This window comes from Giraffa tippelskirchi, chromosome 4 (genome assembly GCF_054371585.1).
Source record: "Giraffa tippelskirchi isolate mGirTip1 chromosome 4, T2T-mGirTip1v1.2.pri, whole genome shotgun sequence".
In the NCBI taxonomy this organism is placed as follows: domain Eukaryota; kingdom Metazoa; phylum Chordata; class Mammalia; order Artiodactyla; family Giraffidae; genus Giraffa; species Giraffa tippelskirchi.
In genome coordinates this window covers 150,408,546-150,426,665 of record NC_137278.1, presented here as the reverse complement: position 1 = coordinate 150,426,665, position 18,120 = coordinate 150,408,546, and the positions used below count along the sequence as shown (strand labels likewise).

Sequence of the window (18,120 nt, the reverse complement as noted above, 5' to 3'; positions counted from 1 at the left end):
ATCAAATCATTTGGTCCAACATTCTCGCTAGGTAGTTATATCATGATGCACAAATAAGTTCCTTAAGAGAGAACCTCCTGTTTTCTGCGGCAGCTCATTGTATCTCTGGACAGTTCTCACTCACTGAGCTCATACTGAGCATGATGACAATAGCAGTTCACAGGACTTCATTGGCAGTCCAGTGATTAAGAATCTGCCTTGCAATGCAGAGGATGTGGGTTTGATCTCTGGTCAGGGAACTAAAATCCAACATGCAATGGGGCAATTAAGCCCATGTGCCACAACTAGAGAGAAGCCCACACATCAAAACTAAGACCCAACACAGCCAAATAAATAAACAGCAACAAATATCTTTTAAAAAAATAGCAGTTCACTACTAATGAGCAGTTCCCATGGCCCTCGTCCTGTGTTAAAAGCTTCCCACTCATTTGTTCATTTTCTCACCTGGGAAGTGGATACCCTCATCATCTTCTGGCTCAGACTGCAATGAAGGAGATCCAGGTTTGATCCCTGGGTCAGGAAGATCCCCTGGAGATGGGAAAGGCTACCCATTCCAGTATTCTTGCCTGGAGAATCCCATAGACAGAGGAGCCTGGTGGGCTATATTATAGTCCATGGGGTCACAAAGAGTCAGACATGACTGAGTGACTAATGCTTTTACTTTTTTTTTTTTTTTTTTAACACTTTTCAAGACTTCCCTGGTGGCTCAGATGGTAAAGTGTCTGCCTACAATGTGGGAGACCTGGGTTCAACCCCTGGGTCGGGAAGATCCTCTGGAGAAGGAAGGGGCAACCCACTCCAGTACTCTTGTCTGGAAAATCCCATGGACGGCAGGGCATGGTAGGCTACAGCTCATGGGATCGCAAAGAGTCAGACACGATTGAGCAACATCACTTTCACTTTTCAAGCTGAGGCACGGAAAACATGAGCTTGGACCAAAGTCAGATATAACTAGAAGTAGCAGAGCCAAGGTTCAACCTAGGCAGCCTGAGTCTCCTCCACTCTTAACCACCAGCCTGTCTTCATGAAGAGCGAGCCTCACTACTCTCCCACGTTTGACAAATATATAGAGATCTCTTTCATCGCAACACAAGTTAACTTTTCATGTGGCTAAAAAAACTCTAGTTCATTTGAGTTTTTTCTTTTGTTTTAATTTTACTGAACTATAGTTGATTTACAACATTGTGTTAATTTGTTTGTTTTTCTCATCCTTCAAACGTGGTTCCAAAATGCCTTCACCACTTGGGTTTCTCTTTGCAGGGATCCTGTTCATTCATACCCCGGTTGAACTGTGTCACATTGAGAGGAACTTCACACATAAAAGGAGACAAATAATAGTAGTTTCCCAAAAGAGTTGGTGTGAGGATGAGTTGAGTTATTCACATAAAGCCCTAAAACTAGAAACAGTGCATAGGACAAAGTAAGCTAACCCCAAACATTAGCTATTGTTTGCCTTACATTTTGAATGCTGTGGTCTAGGATTACATTAGGTTCTGGTGTCTATATCACACTACTGACCAGTCTGAATTTACCGTCCACTTAAATACTTTTTTTGCAGTGCCAGTAACATGTTGGATCTCAGTTCTCCGACCAGGGAATAAACCCACACCCTCTGCATTGGAAGCACACAGTATTAACCACTGTACCACTATTTTTTCTTTTTTTTCTTGGCGGATAATTACTTTACAATGCTGTGTTGGTCTCTGCCATACATCGGCATGAATCAGCCACAGGTATAAGTGTACTTTTTTTTTTTAACCATTATAAACTAAAACCATTGATAAGCTTCCTTCCTGATTCTGTTAGTTCCCTCCCCCCCATACATGTCACACTTTACCTGGACCATGGTAAGCTTAAGCTTCATCTGGTTAGGTTTAGCCCACCTTCCCAGGCACTAAAGGTCTTTTTGAATCTTGCCAGTTCAACCTATACAGTGTATTAAAAAGCAGAGACATCATTTTGCTGACAAAGGTCTGTATAGTCAAAGCGATAGTTTTCCGTAATCATGTACAGACGTGAGAATTGGACCATAAAGAAGGCTGAGCGCCAAAGAATTGATGCTTTCAAACTGTGTGCTGGAGAAGACTCTTGAAAGTCCCCTAGACAGCAAGGAGATCAAACCAGTCAATCCTAAAGGAAATCTACCCTGAATATTTATTGAAAGGACTGATGCTAAAGCTGAAGCTCCAATACTTAGGCCACCTGACGCAAAGAGCTGACTCACTGGAAAAGACCCTGATTCTGGGAAAGACAGAAGGAAAAAGGAGAAGGGGGCAGCAGAGGATGAGACGGTTAATAGCATCACTGACTCAATGGACATGAATTTGAGCAAACTCTGGGAGATAAGACTGGAGCCTGGTGTGCTGCAGTCCAAGGGGTTGCAAAGAGTTGGACAACGACTGAACAACAAGTTTATCTTACTTGGTTTCACAGCATCAGCAAAGTAGATAATTAGGTATTGAAAATTTTGGTGTAGGCTAGAGTGGCCAAAGATCAAGGCTCAGGGTTCTCCACTGGAAAGTTCCTTCCTGTCACTGTCCCACTGCTTCCTATCTCAGCAGCCAGGGATAGATAAGGTCACTATCTTGATCACAATCATCTCACGCCAACATCTCTAAGGGCAAGTCCTCCATGAGACTCCCAAGCCCAGCCCCTCGGTGCGCTAGGAGCACAGGGAAGCTGTTAAGGACGTCCTTGGTTGGGATGGGGAACCACAGCCAGAACTACAGCCTCCCAGGGGCCCAACAACAAGAGACCAAAAGTCCACACAGGAGCCACGTCTGATGTATTTCAGATAAGGGAGCCCTGGTTCGGTGTATGTAGGGTGGGACTGGAGCTGAGATGAGAAGCCGGATCATGCAAGAAATCCGCACCCAACCCCCACTTTTCGAAGAAATGGACCTATGCTTCAGAATGACAGGCTGGCAAGAAGGAATCTACAGGCAGCTGACAGGTGCAGGGGCCTCTACACCTCAGGGAGCCACGTCAGACAGCACGTCACCAGAGAAGCTCCTCTCCTGTGCTCTGTGGCCACAGCGAGGCTGCTAGACGCTGAACGGCACTCAAAGTTTGATGCTTTAGCTTCAGGCCAGGAAAGCTATTGTTTTTATCCCTGAGAACATGCTGGCCCCTTCCTGGGCATCTGAATGCCCAGTGGTTGACTTAAAAGCAGTGGTCCTTCCATACAGCAGAACTGCCTGGAAGGATGCTCCAACAGAGAGCAGAGCCCCACCCGCCGGGCTTCTGATTTAGTAGATTGGGGTAGAGCCCTAGAATTTGCTTTTCTCATAAGATGACTGTTGCTACTGCTCCTGGTTTGGGGACCACGCTTTGAGAACCACTGATTTAGGGCAAAAGGTATCAAGGAGAGGGTCAGAAAAAAATCCAAGGGGAGGAAACAAGGAGGAAATCCAGAGGGGGGGGGCCTCTTTGCTGCCCTCTGTGTGGACAGCAAGTGGCTTGATAGGAAAAGTAGACTGTTTTGAGCATCACGTGGTCTCCATGTCTTTCTGTGTATTTGTGACCATCTAATAGTAATATTTTATTCCTAGGTTGTGAGTATAGCTAAGGGATGATGCAAATATATACTAAAAAGATAGGGGGAGGCATTCAGAAAAAGATCTAAACAACTCAACTTTCATAGTAGAGAATGGGGTAAATTATGTTTTCTCTCTATTCTACCTTTCAGACATTTGCCAAAGAAAGTGAGAGCTGTGGTGAGCTTCATGCAGGTTGATGGAAGAAGATCAAATTTATTTTGAACTCAGAGGAAGGCTACTATCAAAGAATCAGCTCTCTGGCAGGTGTGGATAGATGAACCACTTGTTAGCAATAAGCAGTTTGGGAAGGTTCTGTACTGGCCATTGATATCAACAAACATAAAAAGGAATGAACAGTTCTTTGCATCCCCCTGGGTTAGAAGCAGTTACATAGTTTCATTATCTTATCACTAGTAAAGGGGAGAAGCCTGAGATGTGTAATTGGTTTTAAATCTAGAAATGTAAGTCTTGTTTAATATCTAGTTCCCATCCTCAAGAAAATTGATATTTGCCAGAGGAATTCACCTCTGAATGCATACGGGAAACATTAACTTACAGAAGGGTAATCCTGGAAAATTAAAAACGAGGGAAAGAGAAATGAAAGAAAACCATCCTGGTGGGACAGCAGGCTTTGTTTCAAGGACAATCCACGGACTGGTTGTTATACAGACCTGCTCCATGGACACATTCAACCTCTGTAGCCCTTTCCTAGGAGAATCTTCAAAAAGATGACCTGGTATTCCTTGGAGCCTGTCACTCATCTTGAAAAACTCTGCCATCCCCTTGACTGACAGGAATTATAAGCACAATAAAATGGAGGTCTGAATTCACAGCAGTTACCATTTATAAGGCAAGCATCCAGAAGATCTGGAAAATGCTGATGTTACTTGGATTACCATCAAAATGAAAACACACAATTGAACATACTCTTGGAGAACCCTGGGACCTTTGGAAGGGAATGACAGTCCTCAGTCTGAGGAAGGGGCATTCCCCAGATCATAAATGAATAAATTGGACTACCCAAAGCTTACATGCTTCGTTATTGCCATGTCTTTAAAATAGCTTCTAAATGCAAACATCCACTCAACTATATGGTATAAATCATTTTAGGTGGAATTAAAGATGCCACTGATCATAAGGTATGTCATTATTTTACATGCAATAGAAAAGAAAAAATATGTTAGAAACTATGGATTTTAGAGATGTTAAAATATGAAAAACCAGAACACCATGTGAGTCTTAGCATGGATTGGACATCCCTGGGTACAGCACACTAACTCGGTGTTCTGATTTCAAGTGATGGGTGTGATGGTTGTCCGGCTCCTTAGCAGCTGTAGGACCTTGGGCAATTCCCTTCACCTCAATGTGCTTCAGTATATTTATCTGATATTAACAATGCCTACTTTTCACTAAATTGCTGACAGAACTAAGTATGATTCTCAGAGTATTTAACATATGCCTAGGGACTTCCCTGGTGGTGCAGTGGTTAAGAATTCACGTGTCAATGCAGGGGACACAGGTTCAATCCCTGGTCCTGGATGATCCCACATGCTGCTGAGGAATGAAGACAGTGAGCCACAACTACTGGAACTTGAGTGCTCTAGGGCCCATGTGCTGCAACGAGAAGCCACAGCAATGGAAAGCCCACACACTGCAATGAAGAGCAGCCCCCGCTCGCTGCAACTAGAGAAAGCCCGTGCTGAACAACAAAGATCCAGCAAAGCCAAAAAACAAAAAAAAAAGAAACCCCACAAAAAACATGTGCCTAGCGCTTATTAACTATCTTATTGCTGCTATTACTTAAATCTGGCCAGAGGAGAATCATGAATTTCACAAATGTTAAACCGTCTTCTTTACTCTGAGTGAGTTCACTTAGTCTCAGTTGCCAAACCTTTAGACACCGTTTGAAGTAAGTGGTAATGATTTTGTCTCCTCAGTGCCTTAGTGCTCTAGAAATAAAAAGAAATTATCTTCCAAAATGGAGTCAAATATCTTCTAAACTGAAGAATCACTTGCAGCCCTAAGGAGCGGGTGACTCAAACACAATAGGTGATAGTTTGCATATTGCTTTGCATGACATTTGCGTGCCCCCAAGTTCAATTTTGCTGGAAGTGAAAAATCTGCCCACCAGCTGCTTCTTTCCTAGTCCTTTATGATCCCCTAGGTGTGGACCTGGCTGCTTTCAACTGGGAAAAATAAATCACCTGGCATGCATCAAGTAGTCATCCCACGAGCCTCTGGTGTCAGGTTATCTTGGCTGTGGAGGGAAGGGCAAGGCTGTTCCAGGCAGTTATCACCTGGCATCACTGTGGACCCTCCCACACAGAGGGTGGACATTGACTCAGAAACCAGTAAAGCCACATATAACATCAGTTGCTCCTGGATACAACCCTCAAGCACACATTGTGCCTGATAGGAAGTCAGGTGATGCACAGCTCACAAAGCAGCTTGAAAAACAGTTACTGACCACCAGTACTGGTGGCTTAATGGGAAAGAACACCTGCCAACACAGGAGACCCGGGTTTGATCCCTGGGTCAGGAAGATCCCCTGGAGGACGAAATGGCAATCCCCTCCAATATTCTTGCCTAGAAAATTCCACAGACAGAAGAGCCTGGCAGGCTACCATCCGTGGGGTCACAAAGACTCGGACACGACTTGGCAACTGAGCATGCATACAGGACCACTGGTAGTTTCCAAATCAAGCCAGTGCAAAACTTCTCTTTTCCTGAATGTAAATAATTGTGGGGTAGTGAATCTAAGACAAAGATTTGCTTCACTCTCAAAACTGTCAAGATTTAAAGCAAACAGATAGGTAGCCAATACTTGGCAGTAAAGAAGAAAACTCAGCAACTAATCAGGGCTATGTTGTCAGAATTCTCTGTTGGCCTGATCATTTGTTTAAATTGAGCTCTTGGATTCATGACTCCTTGCCCGTAAGCCATAATGGACCTACATTCACGTAGGTCTGATAAAAATTCACTTAGTTGCTATTTCTCAGGAATAACTGAAAATACCTGTGAATTCAAACACCTGTGTTATGAGTGAATAAGCTAGGCAATGATCCTACATAGTTCAGTTCAGTTCAGTCACTCAGTCGTGTCCGACTCTTGGCGATCCCATGAACCGCAGCACGCCAGGCCTCCCTCTCCATCACCAACTCCTGGAGTCCACCCAAACCCATGTCCATTGAGTCGGTGATGCCATCCAACCATCTCATCCTCTGTCATCCCCTTCTCCTCCTGCCTTCAATCTTTCCCAGCATCAGGGTCTTTTCAAATGAGTCAGCTCTTCGCATCAGGTGGCCAAAGGATTGGAGTTTCAGCTTCAACATCAGTCCTTCCAATGAACACCCAGGACTGATCTCCTTTAGGATGGACTGGTTGGATCTCCTTGCAGTCCAAGGGACTCTCAAGAGTCTTCTCCAACACTACAGTTCAAAAGCATCAATTCTTTCGCTCTCAGCCCTCTTTATAGTCTAACTCTCACATCATACATGACTACTGGAAAAACCATAGCCTTGACTAGACGGACCTTTGTTGGCAAAGTAATGTCTCTGCTTTTTAATATGCTGTCTAGGTTGGTCATAACTTTCTTTCCAAGGAGTAAGCGTCTTTTAATTTCATGGCTGCAGTCACCATCTGCAGTGATTTTGGAGCCCCCAAAAATAAAGTCAGCCACGGTTTCCCCATCTATCTGCCATGAAGTGATGGGACCAGATGCCATGATCTTAGTTTTCTGAATGTTGAGCTTTAAGCCAACTTTTATCACTCTCCTCTTCCACTTTCATCAAGAGGCTCTTTAGTTCTTCTTCACTTTCTGCCATAAGGGTGGTGTCATCTGCATATCTGAGGTTATTGATATTTCTGAAGTATCAAACCACAATCACAGACAACTAGCCAATCTGATCACATGGACCACAGCCTGTCTAACTCAATGAAACTAAGCCATGACGTGTGGGGCCACCCAAGACGGACAGGTCATGGTGGAGAGGTCTGACAGAATGTGGCCACTGGAGAAGGGCATGGCAAACCACTTCAGTATTCTTGCCTTGAGAACCCCATGAACAGTACGATACTACATAAGATGATATCAAATATCTACTGTTTATATTAGAGCTGAAAATACACGAATAAGTGTCGTATTAGTTATATTTGGACAGTGCCTACAATACCAACTCATATTGCTCTTAGGCTTCTACATGACCTATGGCCCATAAGTGAACAGCAAACCCAACCAGCCATCAGCCATAGAACTCCAAATTCATATCTGGATACTGGGGCCAGAATACTACAAACATAATTAAGCTGACTAGGTTTTAGAGATGCTATTTTCTCATAAGATAATTTGTGTGTTTGGGGGTCAGTGCTTTACAGCTTTAATAAGGATAAAAGTACCTGTGAAACTTTTCAAATTATTGGGAATAATCTGTAAAACACCATACTTTTATGGACACTTAAAACAGTTATTTGAAAATTTAGGACTGGCTGGTCCTGGACATAGGACTGAGCATCGGGGAAGCAGGGCTGAAGCGCTGGCTGGTCGGGAGGTGGGGTGGGATGGGCTGGGGAGCACAGGGTCGGGGTTCCATCAAGGAGTTCAGAGCTTCAAAGGAAACTACATTCAAAAGTGAGAACAGGGTGTTGGGGAGTCCCTGCTTCTCTGAAAAGCATAATCCAACATAAAGATATTCTGGGCATGGAAGCTGGGTTACCTTCCGAGTCTGGGGTCCACTGATGAAAGATGCTTCCCTGGGAAGAGGGGGTGGGAACTCAGTCACCACCACCTGCGTCACTGGAAGGGCCAGGAAGGCAAATTCATTTCTAAAAACATGGAACTAAATCCAGACTAAAAAAAGGTGAATACGAGTGCAAAAGCTGAATCATCGATGCAGTTTTACTCAGAACAGAAAGAAAGCGTTCCCTGATCTGCTCGTCTCTCTCCAACAAGCTCAAGATCCAGAACAGAATAAGGGCTCAGCGCCAGCTCCTCCGTGTGCATCTTAAAAGGCCACAGAGATGAGGATTCCTATTTTTAAGATACTCCAGCCCTGGGGAAGGCAAAGAAGAGCAGGAGATGCGCTGGTGATTTTCCACTCCGCCCCACCCTGGAGCTGTGGTCGCCGCCTGTGTCTGTGCCTTGGCTGACCAACCTCTCTGACCCGAGTTCCCTGGGCCCCTTGTCACGTGGCTTCCAGTTGGGCTCATCCAATGGGAGGCCCTAGCAGGAGAAAGGGGGATGGGAAGAAGGAGAAAGTCAGGGGCTTCCTCCCACTCTTTCCTGTGGCCCCTGCCCAGGGGCCTTCATCCGTGGCCCCCTCTCCCAGCTCTGCTGTAGCATTTCTTCCCTGGACCCTGCAGGTCCAGCAGGGTCAATGCCTTCCTGAATTGTAATGCTCCTAGCCAGTCCCCTTTCACTCCTTCAGTCAGTTGATCCACCTGAGTTGAAGTCTATCTCCTCCTAGGACCACTAGGGAATAGAAGCCATGAGATAAACATGGCATCTTATATTCACTTCCATTTACCTGGAAAAATTTTATATTGAAACTGAGATATCTTACAGAGCAGAAAAGAAATTCACATAAGCCTTAAACATAAACAGATCTTCAAAAAACATCAATGTTCAAATCCCCAAGACTGCTGTCTCGGCAGGTCACTTTCCTCTGGTCTCCAGAATCTTAAGTGGGAAGACTGGGTGAAGATGCTTAACTAGGGTGACTGGAAACTCCCTCAGGCTCTTCTGCTTTGTAACTGAAATTCCTTGATTGTCTGAAGAAGGCTGGCTCTGCCACAGCCTGATGGAGACAGGGAAGGCGAGGGGTGGAGACTGATCTCAAGGAGAGCCAGACCCAGCAGCAATGCTGAGAAGAGGCAAGTGGCCCAGAGGAAGGGGCTGGAGGAATGACAGCATCCTTGGACCACAGCCCAAGTAGGGAAATCGCCCATCCTCTCAGGAATCATGATCAGAGTTCAGGCCTTTGACTGCTTTCAGAATCAAGAGTCAGCTTTAGCGAAAAGTCCTACTAGAAAGCCAACATATTTTGTTCCTTAAGGGGGTGGAAAGTGTGTAATACATATTAGAAGGCTTTTCACAAGGTCTATAATTTAGTATAGACTAAATAACCAATGTTGCCGAACCTAAAGTGAGCACATATCAGTTATTTAAAAGAAGATTAGGGGACTCCCCTGGTGGTCCAGTGGCTAAGACTTTCCATTTCCAATGCAGAGGGTCCAGATATGATCCCTGTTCAGCGGACTAAGATCCCACATGCTGCAACTAAGAGTTTGCATGCCGCAACTAAGACCCGTTGTCGCCAAATTAATAAATACAAACGTTTTTTAAAAAGATGATTAAAACACAAGTCTAGGGCTTCCCTGGTGGCTCAGTGATAAAGAATCCGCCTGCCAGTGCGGGAGACACTAGTTTGATCCTTGAACTGGGGATTCCACATGCCTCAGAGCAACTAAACCTGTGTGCCACAACTATTGAGCCTGTGCTCTAGAGCCGTGGCGCAGCAACTGCTGAGCCCACGAGCTGCAACTACTGAAGCCCAAGTGCCGTAGAGCCCATGCTCTGCAACAAGAGAAGCCACTGCAGTGAGAAGCCTGCACACTGTAACGAGAGAGTAGCCCTAACTTGGCGCAACTAGAGAAAAGCCCACACCCCAGTGAACACCCAGCACAGTCAAAAATAAAAAATCAATAATATTAAACAAAAAAGACAAGTCTATCTTATTGCTGGTAATACTGGATAGAGTAAGGGTTAAATCATCTTCTGTTGGCCCAAATTCCTCTCAGCTGAACCCAGAGGAGAGGAAAAGGCAGCCTGTAGGGGCACATGCATAAAAGGAGGAACTCCTGGGCTTCTGGGAAGGGACAGGGCAAAGTCACTGAGCCAAAGAGGAACTAGCTGGGAAGTCCTCCTGGGTCCCCTCCAAGCCCCCACTTCATTCAAATCCCTCTCCTTCCTCCTCAACACTCTCACATATTAATGCCTTTGCTAAGCTTTCATTGAAAATCAGGTTCTAAAGTCAAAAAACATTTGGATACTACCAGTTCAGGTTAATCACAAGCATATATATATATATATATAAACCGCTACAGGCAAGTAAGGAGAAGGCAACCTGCATCTTTTCATACCAGCCTGACAAATCTTCTTAAATATATTTTTATCCAGGTGTAGAAGGCTTGTCTTTCTCAATATCGAATCCCAAACAGAGTTTCTTTATTTCTAATCATTTCACTTTTTTAAAAGATAAAAAAACTAAAGGAGGGCATTCAACTTGAGAAAGACCCAGAAGGCTCATCTGCTTACCTGCTGTCCCCAGCGTTGGCCACGTACAGCTTCCCCAGAAGGCAGACCACAATGAGGGCTGTGCAGCCACCGGATATATTATACGAACTCCTCTCGCGTTCAATTTGTAGGTCCTAGAGAAGAAAACAGAGTCAGCACTGGATTGTACAGGGCTTCCCTTATGGCTCAGATGGTAAAGAATCTGCCTGCAATGCATGATTCGTGGGTTCTATCCCTGGGTCAGGAAGATCCCCTGGAGAAGGGAATGGCTACCCACCCTAGTATTCTTGCCTGGAGAATTCCATGGATAGAAGAGCCTGGTGGACTCATACAGGAATTCTACAGGTGGGATTGTACAGAAACAAAGGCTTTCTTAGCCACACTCCCTGATGGCAGCCCTAAGAGTCTGAATGTGCTTCAAAGAAGGGAGAGGAAAATCTTTGGTACTGGCTTTTCTACCACCTAATGAGCATTTCTGGAAAGGACACTGGCCCCAGACTGTTGCCTACCAGGCCATCTGCAGACAGGAAGCAAGGGGAGGCAAACAGACATAATCAGACAAAAATGAGAAGAATCAAACCAATTGTATTCAATAAATATCATGGCTTATGGAAAATTTAGTTTTTGTATGGACAGCTTGAGCTGCCATGTGGAAAATAGATTAGAGAGGCTAATAACGCCGAGTGCTTGGATCTGATCAATATTTTCAAGCCCAAAGTCTCCAAGAAATGATTTCCTTTACAGCCAGATAAAAGAGGTGACTTGAAGGACTGTGTCCTCAACTCAACTCCAGTAGGAGTCCACCCCCATCTTACTGATCAAAGGGAGAAGCTTCTGAACTCTCATCTGACTTCCTCTTCCCAAGGCCACTGATTCACAAGAGGGATACACACAAACAGTTACAGGCAATATTCAACGAGCACTTCCTCTACTTTACGAATAGGATCGCATCTCATCCTCACAACCATATTATTAACCTCACTGTTCAGATGCAGAGAACCTGCCAGCATTTACCCGGCTGGAGTTTGGATTCTGATCAGGTTCTCCTCCTCTAAAGCCTAGTATTTATTACCTGCCACTTAAAGAGGTCTCCCCAAGAAAAATAAAAATAGAACCACCCTTCTATCAACAGATAGGTATCATCCTCAAGACAGATGGCTTTGTGAAATTCCATGTCAGTGACAGAAGCCAGGGTTCCGTGACTTCAGAAAAAATGTGAGTTGAATTAGGAAAAGAAACTAGACACTGGCTAAAATAATGCCAAAACTTCCCATCGTCACCTACTGTCAGGGCAAGGGAGGGGGAAGGAGGATGGGTACAGAAGAGCAGGAAACGGTGCCCTGGCTGATTCTGAGGGTGCTGCTGGCTGACCGAGTGTCAGAGTCCTTTTGTGATTCCCAGAAACCCACAGGATTAGAACTCAGCTGCTGCCACCAGCCTCCTGATGGAAAGGGGGAGATAATTCAGTAATACAGCATTTATCAGCAACTGCTCTGCTCCAGAGGCCAGAGGTGGTAATAACAGTTAGATAAATCACCAGCGAGAAACCAGAAACAGGGCAAGAGCCTGGGCTCTGAAAACAGGTTACGGACAAAGTATTGCTCGTAATGTAAGGAAAGAAAAAGTACAAAGAAAGGCCCTGGGAGAACCTAACATCCTGGGAATGAACTAAGGAAAGGGTTGAGGGGAGCATGGGGGGAAGGCTGAGGAACCATGGGAGGGGTAAGGATGAGTATATATGGGATGTGATGGTTTACAAGCAGGTGAATAAAACTTAGGGGCTGAGTGAATGACAGCATCAAGAGCTGCAGATGGGTCAAGCATGCAGACCACCTTCAAAGACCATATTGGATTTTTAGAACTTATTTACAAACTCCGTATAAATTAGCTTAAAGGGCTGTCATCAGGATTAAATTAGATGGAGTGGGTGAGGGGCTTAGCAGACCATCTGGATGTTCCCCACAGCCTAGATCCCATGATGGAGAGCAGAAACCTTTCTCCCTCATTGCGAGACCTTCAACACCCATATCGAGCCAAGTAGAAGGTAACTTAATAAATATCTATTAAATGGGCAAAAAAAGAAATCCATTATAAAATGCCTGAGTTTCCAAATTTTTACCTCTGTCTGAACATGAAACATGTATTCCACAATTCATAAATGAAAAGCTTACAATGAGAATAAATGCTTACTGAGATAATAATTAAGCCGGAACCCACGTGTCCAGTGAAATGCCATCAATGGACAAGAACGAACAAATGGCTATCAGAACCCAAGCAGGAATGGTGGGAAGCTGGAGGGTGGTTAGGAGGAGGGGCACGGAGGTTAGCAGGGAAAGACAGTCATAAGAAAGTGAAAGAGGAGAAAGAAAACATTTTGATGTCAGAAGTTTGAACCTCTAAAGAATGCATCAAAACAGAACCAGTAACCCTATTCACAAAGGAGTTTGTGAGTAGGCTTATTCAATTTATTTGCACTTAAATAAATGATATAACGGAGAAGGCAATGGCAACCCACTCCAGTACTCTTGCCTGGAAAATCCCATGGACGGTGGAGCCTGGTAGGCTGCAGTCCATGGGGTTGCTAAGACATGACTGAGCAACTTCACTTTCACTTTTCACCTTCATGCATTGGAGAAGGAAATGGCAACCCAGTCCAGTATCCTTGCCTGGAGAATCCCAGGGACAGGGGAGCCTGGTGGGCTGCCATCTACGGGGTTGCACAGAGTCGGACACAACTGAAGCAACTAAGCAGCAGCAGCAGCAAATGATATAAAGTTGATACTATGATAGATACATATTTCATCAAATTAATATAGAAACTGATATATAAAGTCCACACTCAACACAACTATTTTTAATACATTGGGAAGAACTGCTCTAGTTACAGAAACCATCCTTTCACATCCAGGATCAATATCTGTTTGAATACCTAAACTCTGAATGAAAGACAGTTTTTGTATGTGGACTGGAGTGTGAACGATGCTTGAGAAACGAAATCACTGCTCCCATCCAAAAGATATACGGAGCCCACATTTTGAAAGAGCCTCCCACAGCAAACAATTCCTCCAGGATTCAGATAAACAAGCTTATTCTGCATCATAGGTGCATTTCGTATCATGGTTTACATCACAAGAAACTCTGATTATAGAATTATTTCATTCTTTGAAAAAAAAATCAAGATAGTGTTTGACACTAAGATTATCTGCTACATTTGCCTTTAATTTTTAGGGAAACATTCTAGTCAGTTTGCCCAGTAAAACCCTTGCTGTTACATTAGTAATGTGAGTCAATATTTTTTTCTAATTGATTTCATCATTTCTTTCAACTTTTCCTAAGTTTCCACTATCTTCCCTCTGTAGTTCTCCTGGCATAAGGAATGCTAAATCTGGCAACACTTCCACATAAGCAGTGGACCACAGTCTAGCTATTTTTTATGCAAGAAACTTTGCTAAGAAGCTCATGCTTTCATCACTTCCCAGCTTTGTGTGGTAATATACATACGTGCGTGTGCTCAGACACACAGGCACACACTTTAATTACGTGTGTACTCTCTGGGATCACAGTGACAAGGATTTGAAAAATATATTTCCACAGACTTAATCCCCCCTGAAGGATTCACTGACATGAAAATATGCTTTTTTATTTCCTCTAAAACTGGGTGTAACTAGAACACATTCTAAAAATAATTGCTTCCCCCTCCCCTCCCTAGAAGCCAAAACAGCACATTTATTTTTTCCCTACACCACCTACTACTCTTTAAAAAGATGTATCACAAAATCTTAGTACTGAAAGGAACATTAAAGGACCAGCTGGGTGGTTCTTTACTACCAGATCAAACATGATAAATGAAGTCAATAAAGATGTATTTACTGTTGAATTAACTACCTAATTTCTTCAAACTCTCAACTTTTCCAGGCAGCTTAAGCTTCTCACACTCTAGGTGGGAGAAAAAACACATAAACATGTATCCCTTAAGAACTTTGGGTATTTTTCTCAAAAGATCAAGGAAATTATGGAAAAACTGCCCACTCCTTTTTGCTAAACAAAGACCGATGCGGAACAGCTTCCCCATTTTAGCTGTCATGAACCTCCAGGCATAAATCTAGAATAAATTACCAGCAAAACACAAGCACATACTATCATTCTTTTTCAAGTATGATCTAAAAGGATCAACTTAAGTGACTCAGAAGATTCAATTAACAAGATAACTGATTTATCTGCTCAATTAGGAGTCCCTCTCAAGACTACTTTCTATTTAGCAGAACTGATTTACCCTGTTTTGTGGCTGTCTGAATATTACATTTAAGTAAGGTTTATCTCTAAATCAAAGAATGGATTCAATTTTTAAGACTTGGGATTGTGTTTTGCTCCTTTTTGTTGCAAGAAAGAATGAGACCAATGAAGGGAAAGAAGAGATGGGTGTGAAACGAGACTAACTCAGCAGGAAGGAACTGCAAGGAAGAAAATATATTGCTCAGGATCATTGTAATTTGGTTTGAAAGTCCCAGAGATAATGCAACTCCAGGATCATCCTTTGTTTCCTACCAATTTTAGATTGCAAAAGGAAAGCAATATCAAACACCAGAAGGGAGTGTGTTGGCGAGTTTCAATAGGACCTGGCAGCTCCCCCTAACTGGGCTAAAACATGGTTCTGAGCACAGTGTTAATAGTGTCAGTCACAAATAATAAGATTCTGCATGGTTTCAGTATCTGGGTCCGATTTTGGTTTATTCTGAGGACAAGCCAATCTGTTAGGCACTGGGGGAGGAGAAAAACATCACTGCCTAATATTGCCACCTGCTGGCTGTTTGTGGCATCACATGCTCATTCCTCAGAGGAACTCCTATTCTAAAAACACACAGGTGCCGTGGCTTCAGTCTCTTTGCGACCGTATGGACCTTAGCCCGCCATGCTTCTCTGTCCATGGAATTCCCCAGGCAAGAATAACAGAGTGGGTTGCCATGCCCTCCTTCAGGGGATCTTCCTGACCCATGGATCGAATCAGCCTCTCTTATGTCTCCTGCAATGGCAAGCAGGTTCTTTACCACTAGCACCACCACACATACACAAAACCCACTAGAAGTCCACTTACCATGAATATTCTAATTCTCAAAACCACTAGGATTTATAAACTATAAATAAACTTTGCATTTGTCCTCCTTTTTCACCATATGTTCTTTTTATGAACAAAGCCAAGCTGAGTGGTATTTCCAACCATTTACTCCATATTTTAGAAAGACGTATGGCAGTTTTACAAGTTAAAATATTGCCATTTTTTCTCCCTGAGTAACAATCAAACCTCCAAAAAATTCTGCACTGTGGCAAGGAATCTATAGCCACACTGAAAATGAAATAGGACAGAATTTTGAGATCCTCTTCAATTCCTGTAGGTAAAAAGGTCATCACTGCTGCCTTACTTCTGGTTCCTAGGTCTCCTGCAACCACACCGACAATGGAAATGACTTCTTGCATGAGTCTGAAATGCTGACTCCCCTGTTTCTGGAGGGTGTGGAAGAAGGAAGGACACTGACATCAAGACTTAGAAGACACTTCTTCATACCTGTCATCCTGGATCAGGCCACCACCTACATAATAAGGGACAAAACTTAGCTGTGGAAGTAGGCATTGTTATAAAATGGTGATGGAAAGCAGAAATGAAGTCAGTCAAGAAGTCCCTAAGATTCTGGTCCTTCGGGAAGTGAGGGTTCATTTTCCATGGTGGACACAGGAGGACCAGCCTTCTCACTCTGAAGAGAGATCCAAGATGAGATACAACGGGGAGAGGGCTCAGGGGAAACCCGTCTCTGCCAGCATGGATCAGAGGCCTGCAGTCAGAGGTCACCTTCTCACGAGCCATGAACTGTGCTAGCCAACCCCAGGATCAAAGAGGAGAGGAAACCTTCAAAGAAGCATGTAGTATTTGATGAAACTTATCATCTCCCTTTGAGATGGTTGGATGGCATCCCTGACTCAATGGACATGAATCTGAGCAAACTCCAGGAGATAGCGGTGGACTGGGAGGCCTGGAGGGCTGCAGTCCATGGGGTCACAAAGAGTCAGACACGACTGAGTGACTGAACAACAACAACTTTGCTGAACATCTCCCCTTGTCCACAGCATCCCCCACCAACTTCTGTTAGTTTACATTTTCTGACGAGCACTCGCTTTTTCCTAGAGATGAATACTATATATACTGGCCTGGTGTTTCTGAATCTTGAACTGATTCTCTCCTTCAGACAGATATCAACCTCTCACTTGATGTCACAAAGTATTAAAACAAATGAAACGCTGTATATCTCTACGTTCATCTAATGTGACTACAAATGCCCCCAGATATAAAATCAAATCTTTTACTTCTTGATCCCCATGGTGTCTAGAAGAATGCTGGTTATAAAATATAAGCTAAATAAATATCAGTAATTGAGAAGGGAACCGGTGGGAGGTGGGGAGAGAGGAGGAGAAAAGACAGACTTCAGATTCTACTTCCCTGAACTGTCATAAATAAAGCAAAACCCCAAATGAAATGCAAGCTTTGCCTTTAAAGATAAGTTACATTCTGAATCTCAAGAGGGGTGGCTGCAAAGATGTCATCAGAACAGCAGATCTGAGGCTTCAGTGCTGGGCATGAGGAATTTGAGGGGATTAAAAGTGCAAGAGGAAGCAAGAGAGTCACAGAGCTGAAGTGACTGAATCTTATTCAACAGTGAGTTTTCCTGTTACAGAGGATCAGAATGGCATAAAACCTGCAAAACCTAAAGAGCACCTAGCAACAGGAAAGCTAGAAAGCTAGCTGGATGTTGAAAGGGGAAAAAAAAAATAAGAATGGCTAGGCAATTCCAAACCTGCTCCTCCCTGAAAAGGCCTGAGGAGGAACCACCAAGAGCAGGTCAACAAAACAGCGCCCTACACATTATTAAAAAACAAATTTTACCTTCAAATACCCACTCTCTTGCAAACCTAATATTGAGGGAAGGAGGAAAGGAAAAATACTTTTTATGAGTTGGCAGTGGCCTTCCAGGACATTAAAGTGAGAACACACTTGCATAACTTCTGTGTTGTGAGCTCTGCAGCTCAACCCAGGCTACTTAATGGTTAAGGCAGGCATATTTCTGTGACACAGAGTAGATTTTCCCTCAAGTCCCTGAGGAAGCAAAGGAAAACTAGAGCATCTCTCTATAATTAGGATAAACATTAAACATCATCCAGACAGGGACACTTTGGAGAGTAAAACGGGACAGTGTTAATAACTATTCTGGGCCAAGAGGCATCTGCTGGCTCAGTCCCCAGCCG

At 43.8% G+C, this 18,120-nt stretch overlaps 1 protein-coding gene and 1 long non-coding RNA gene across 2 annotated transcripts in view; one reads left to right on the top strand and one right to left on the bottom strand.

Annotated features, from left to right (window-relative positions):
* Positions 1 to 18,120, bottom strand: part of PPM1H (protein phosphatase, Mg2+/Mn2+ dependent 1H) — a 301,134-nt gene that overhangs the window by 143,187 nt on the left and 139,827 nt on the right. Inside the window, exon 4 of the mRNA XM_081588932.1 lies at positions 10,852 to 10,964. Within this exon, the coding sequence (XP_081445058.1) occupies positions 10,852 to 10,964 (113 nt within the window). The remainder of the gene's footprint in view (positions 1 to 10,851; positions 10,965 to 18,120) is intronic.
* LOC145545149 (uncharacterized) overlaps positions 1 to 18,120 on the top strand; it is a 57,011-nt gene that overhangs the window by 36,899 nt on the left and 1,992 nt on the right. Inside the window, exon 3 of the long non-coding RNA XR_014081908.1 lies at positions 3,689 to 3,803. This is a non-coding gene — a long non-coding RNA (uncharacterized LOC145545149). The remainder of the gene's footprint in view (positions 1 to 3,688; positions 3,804 to 18,120) is intronic.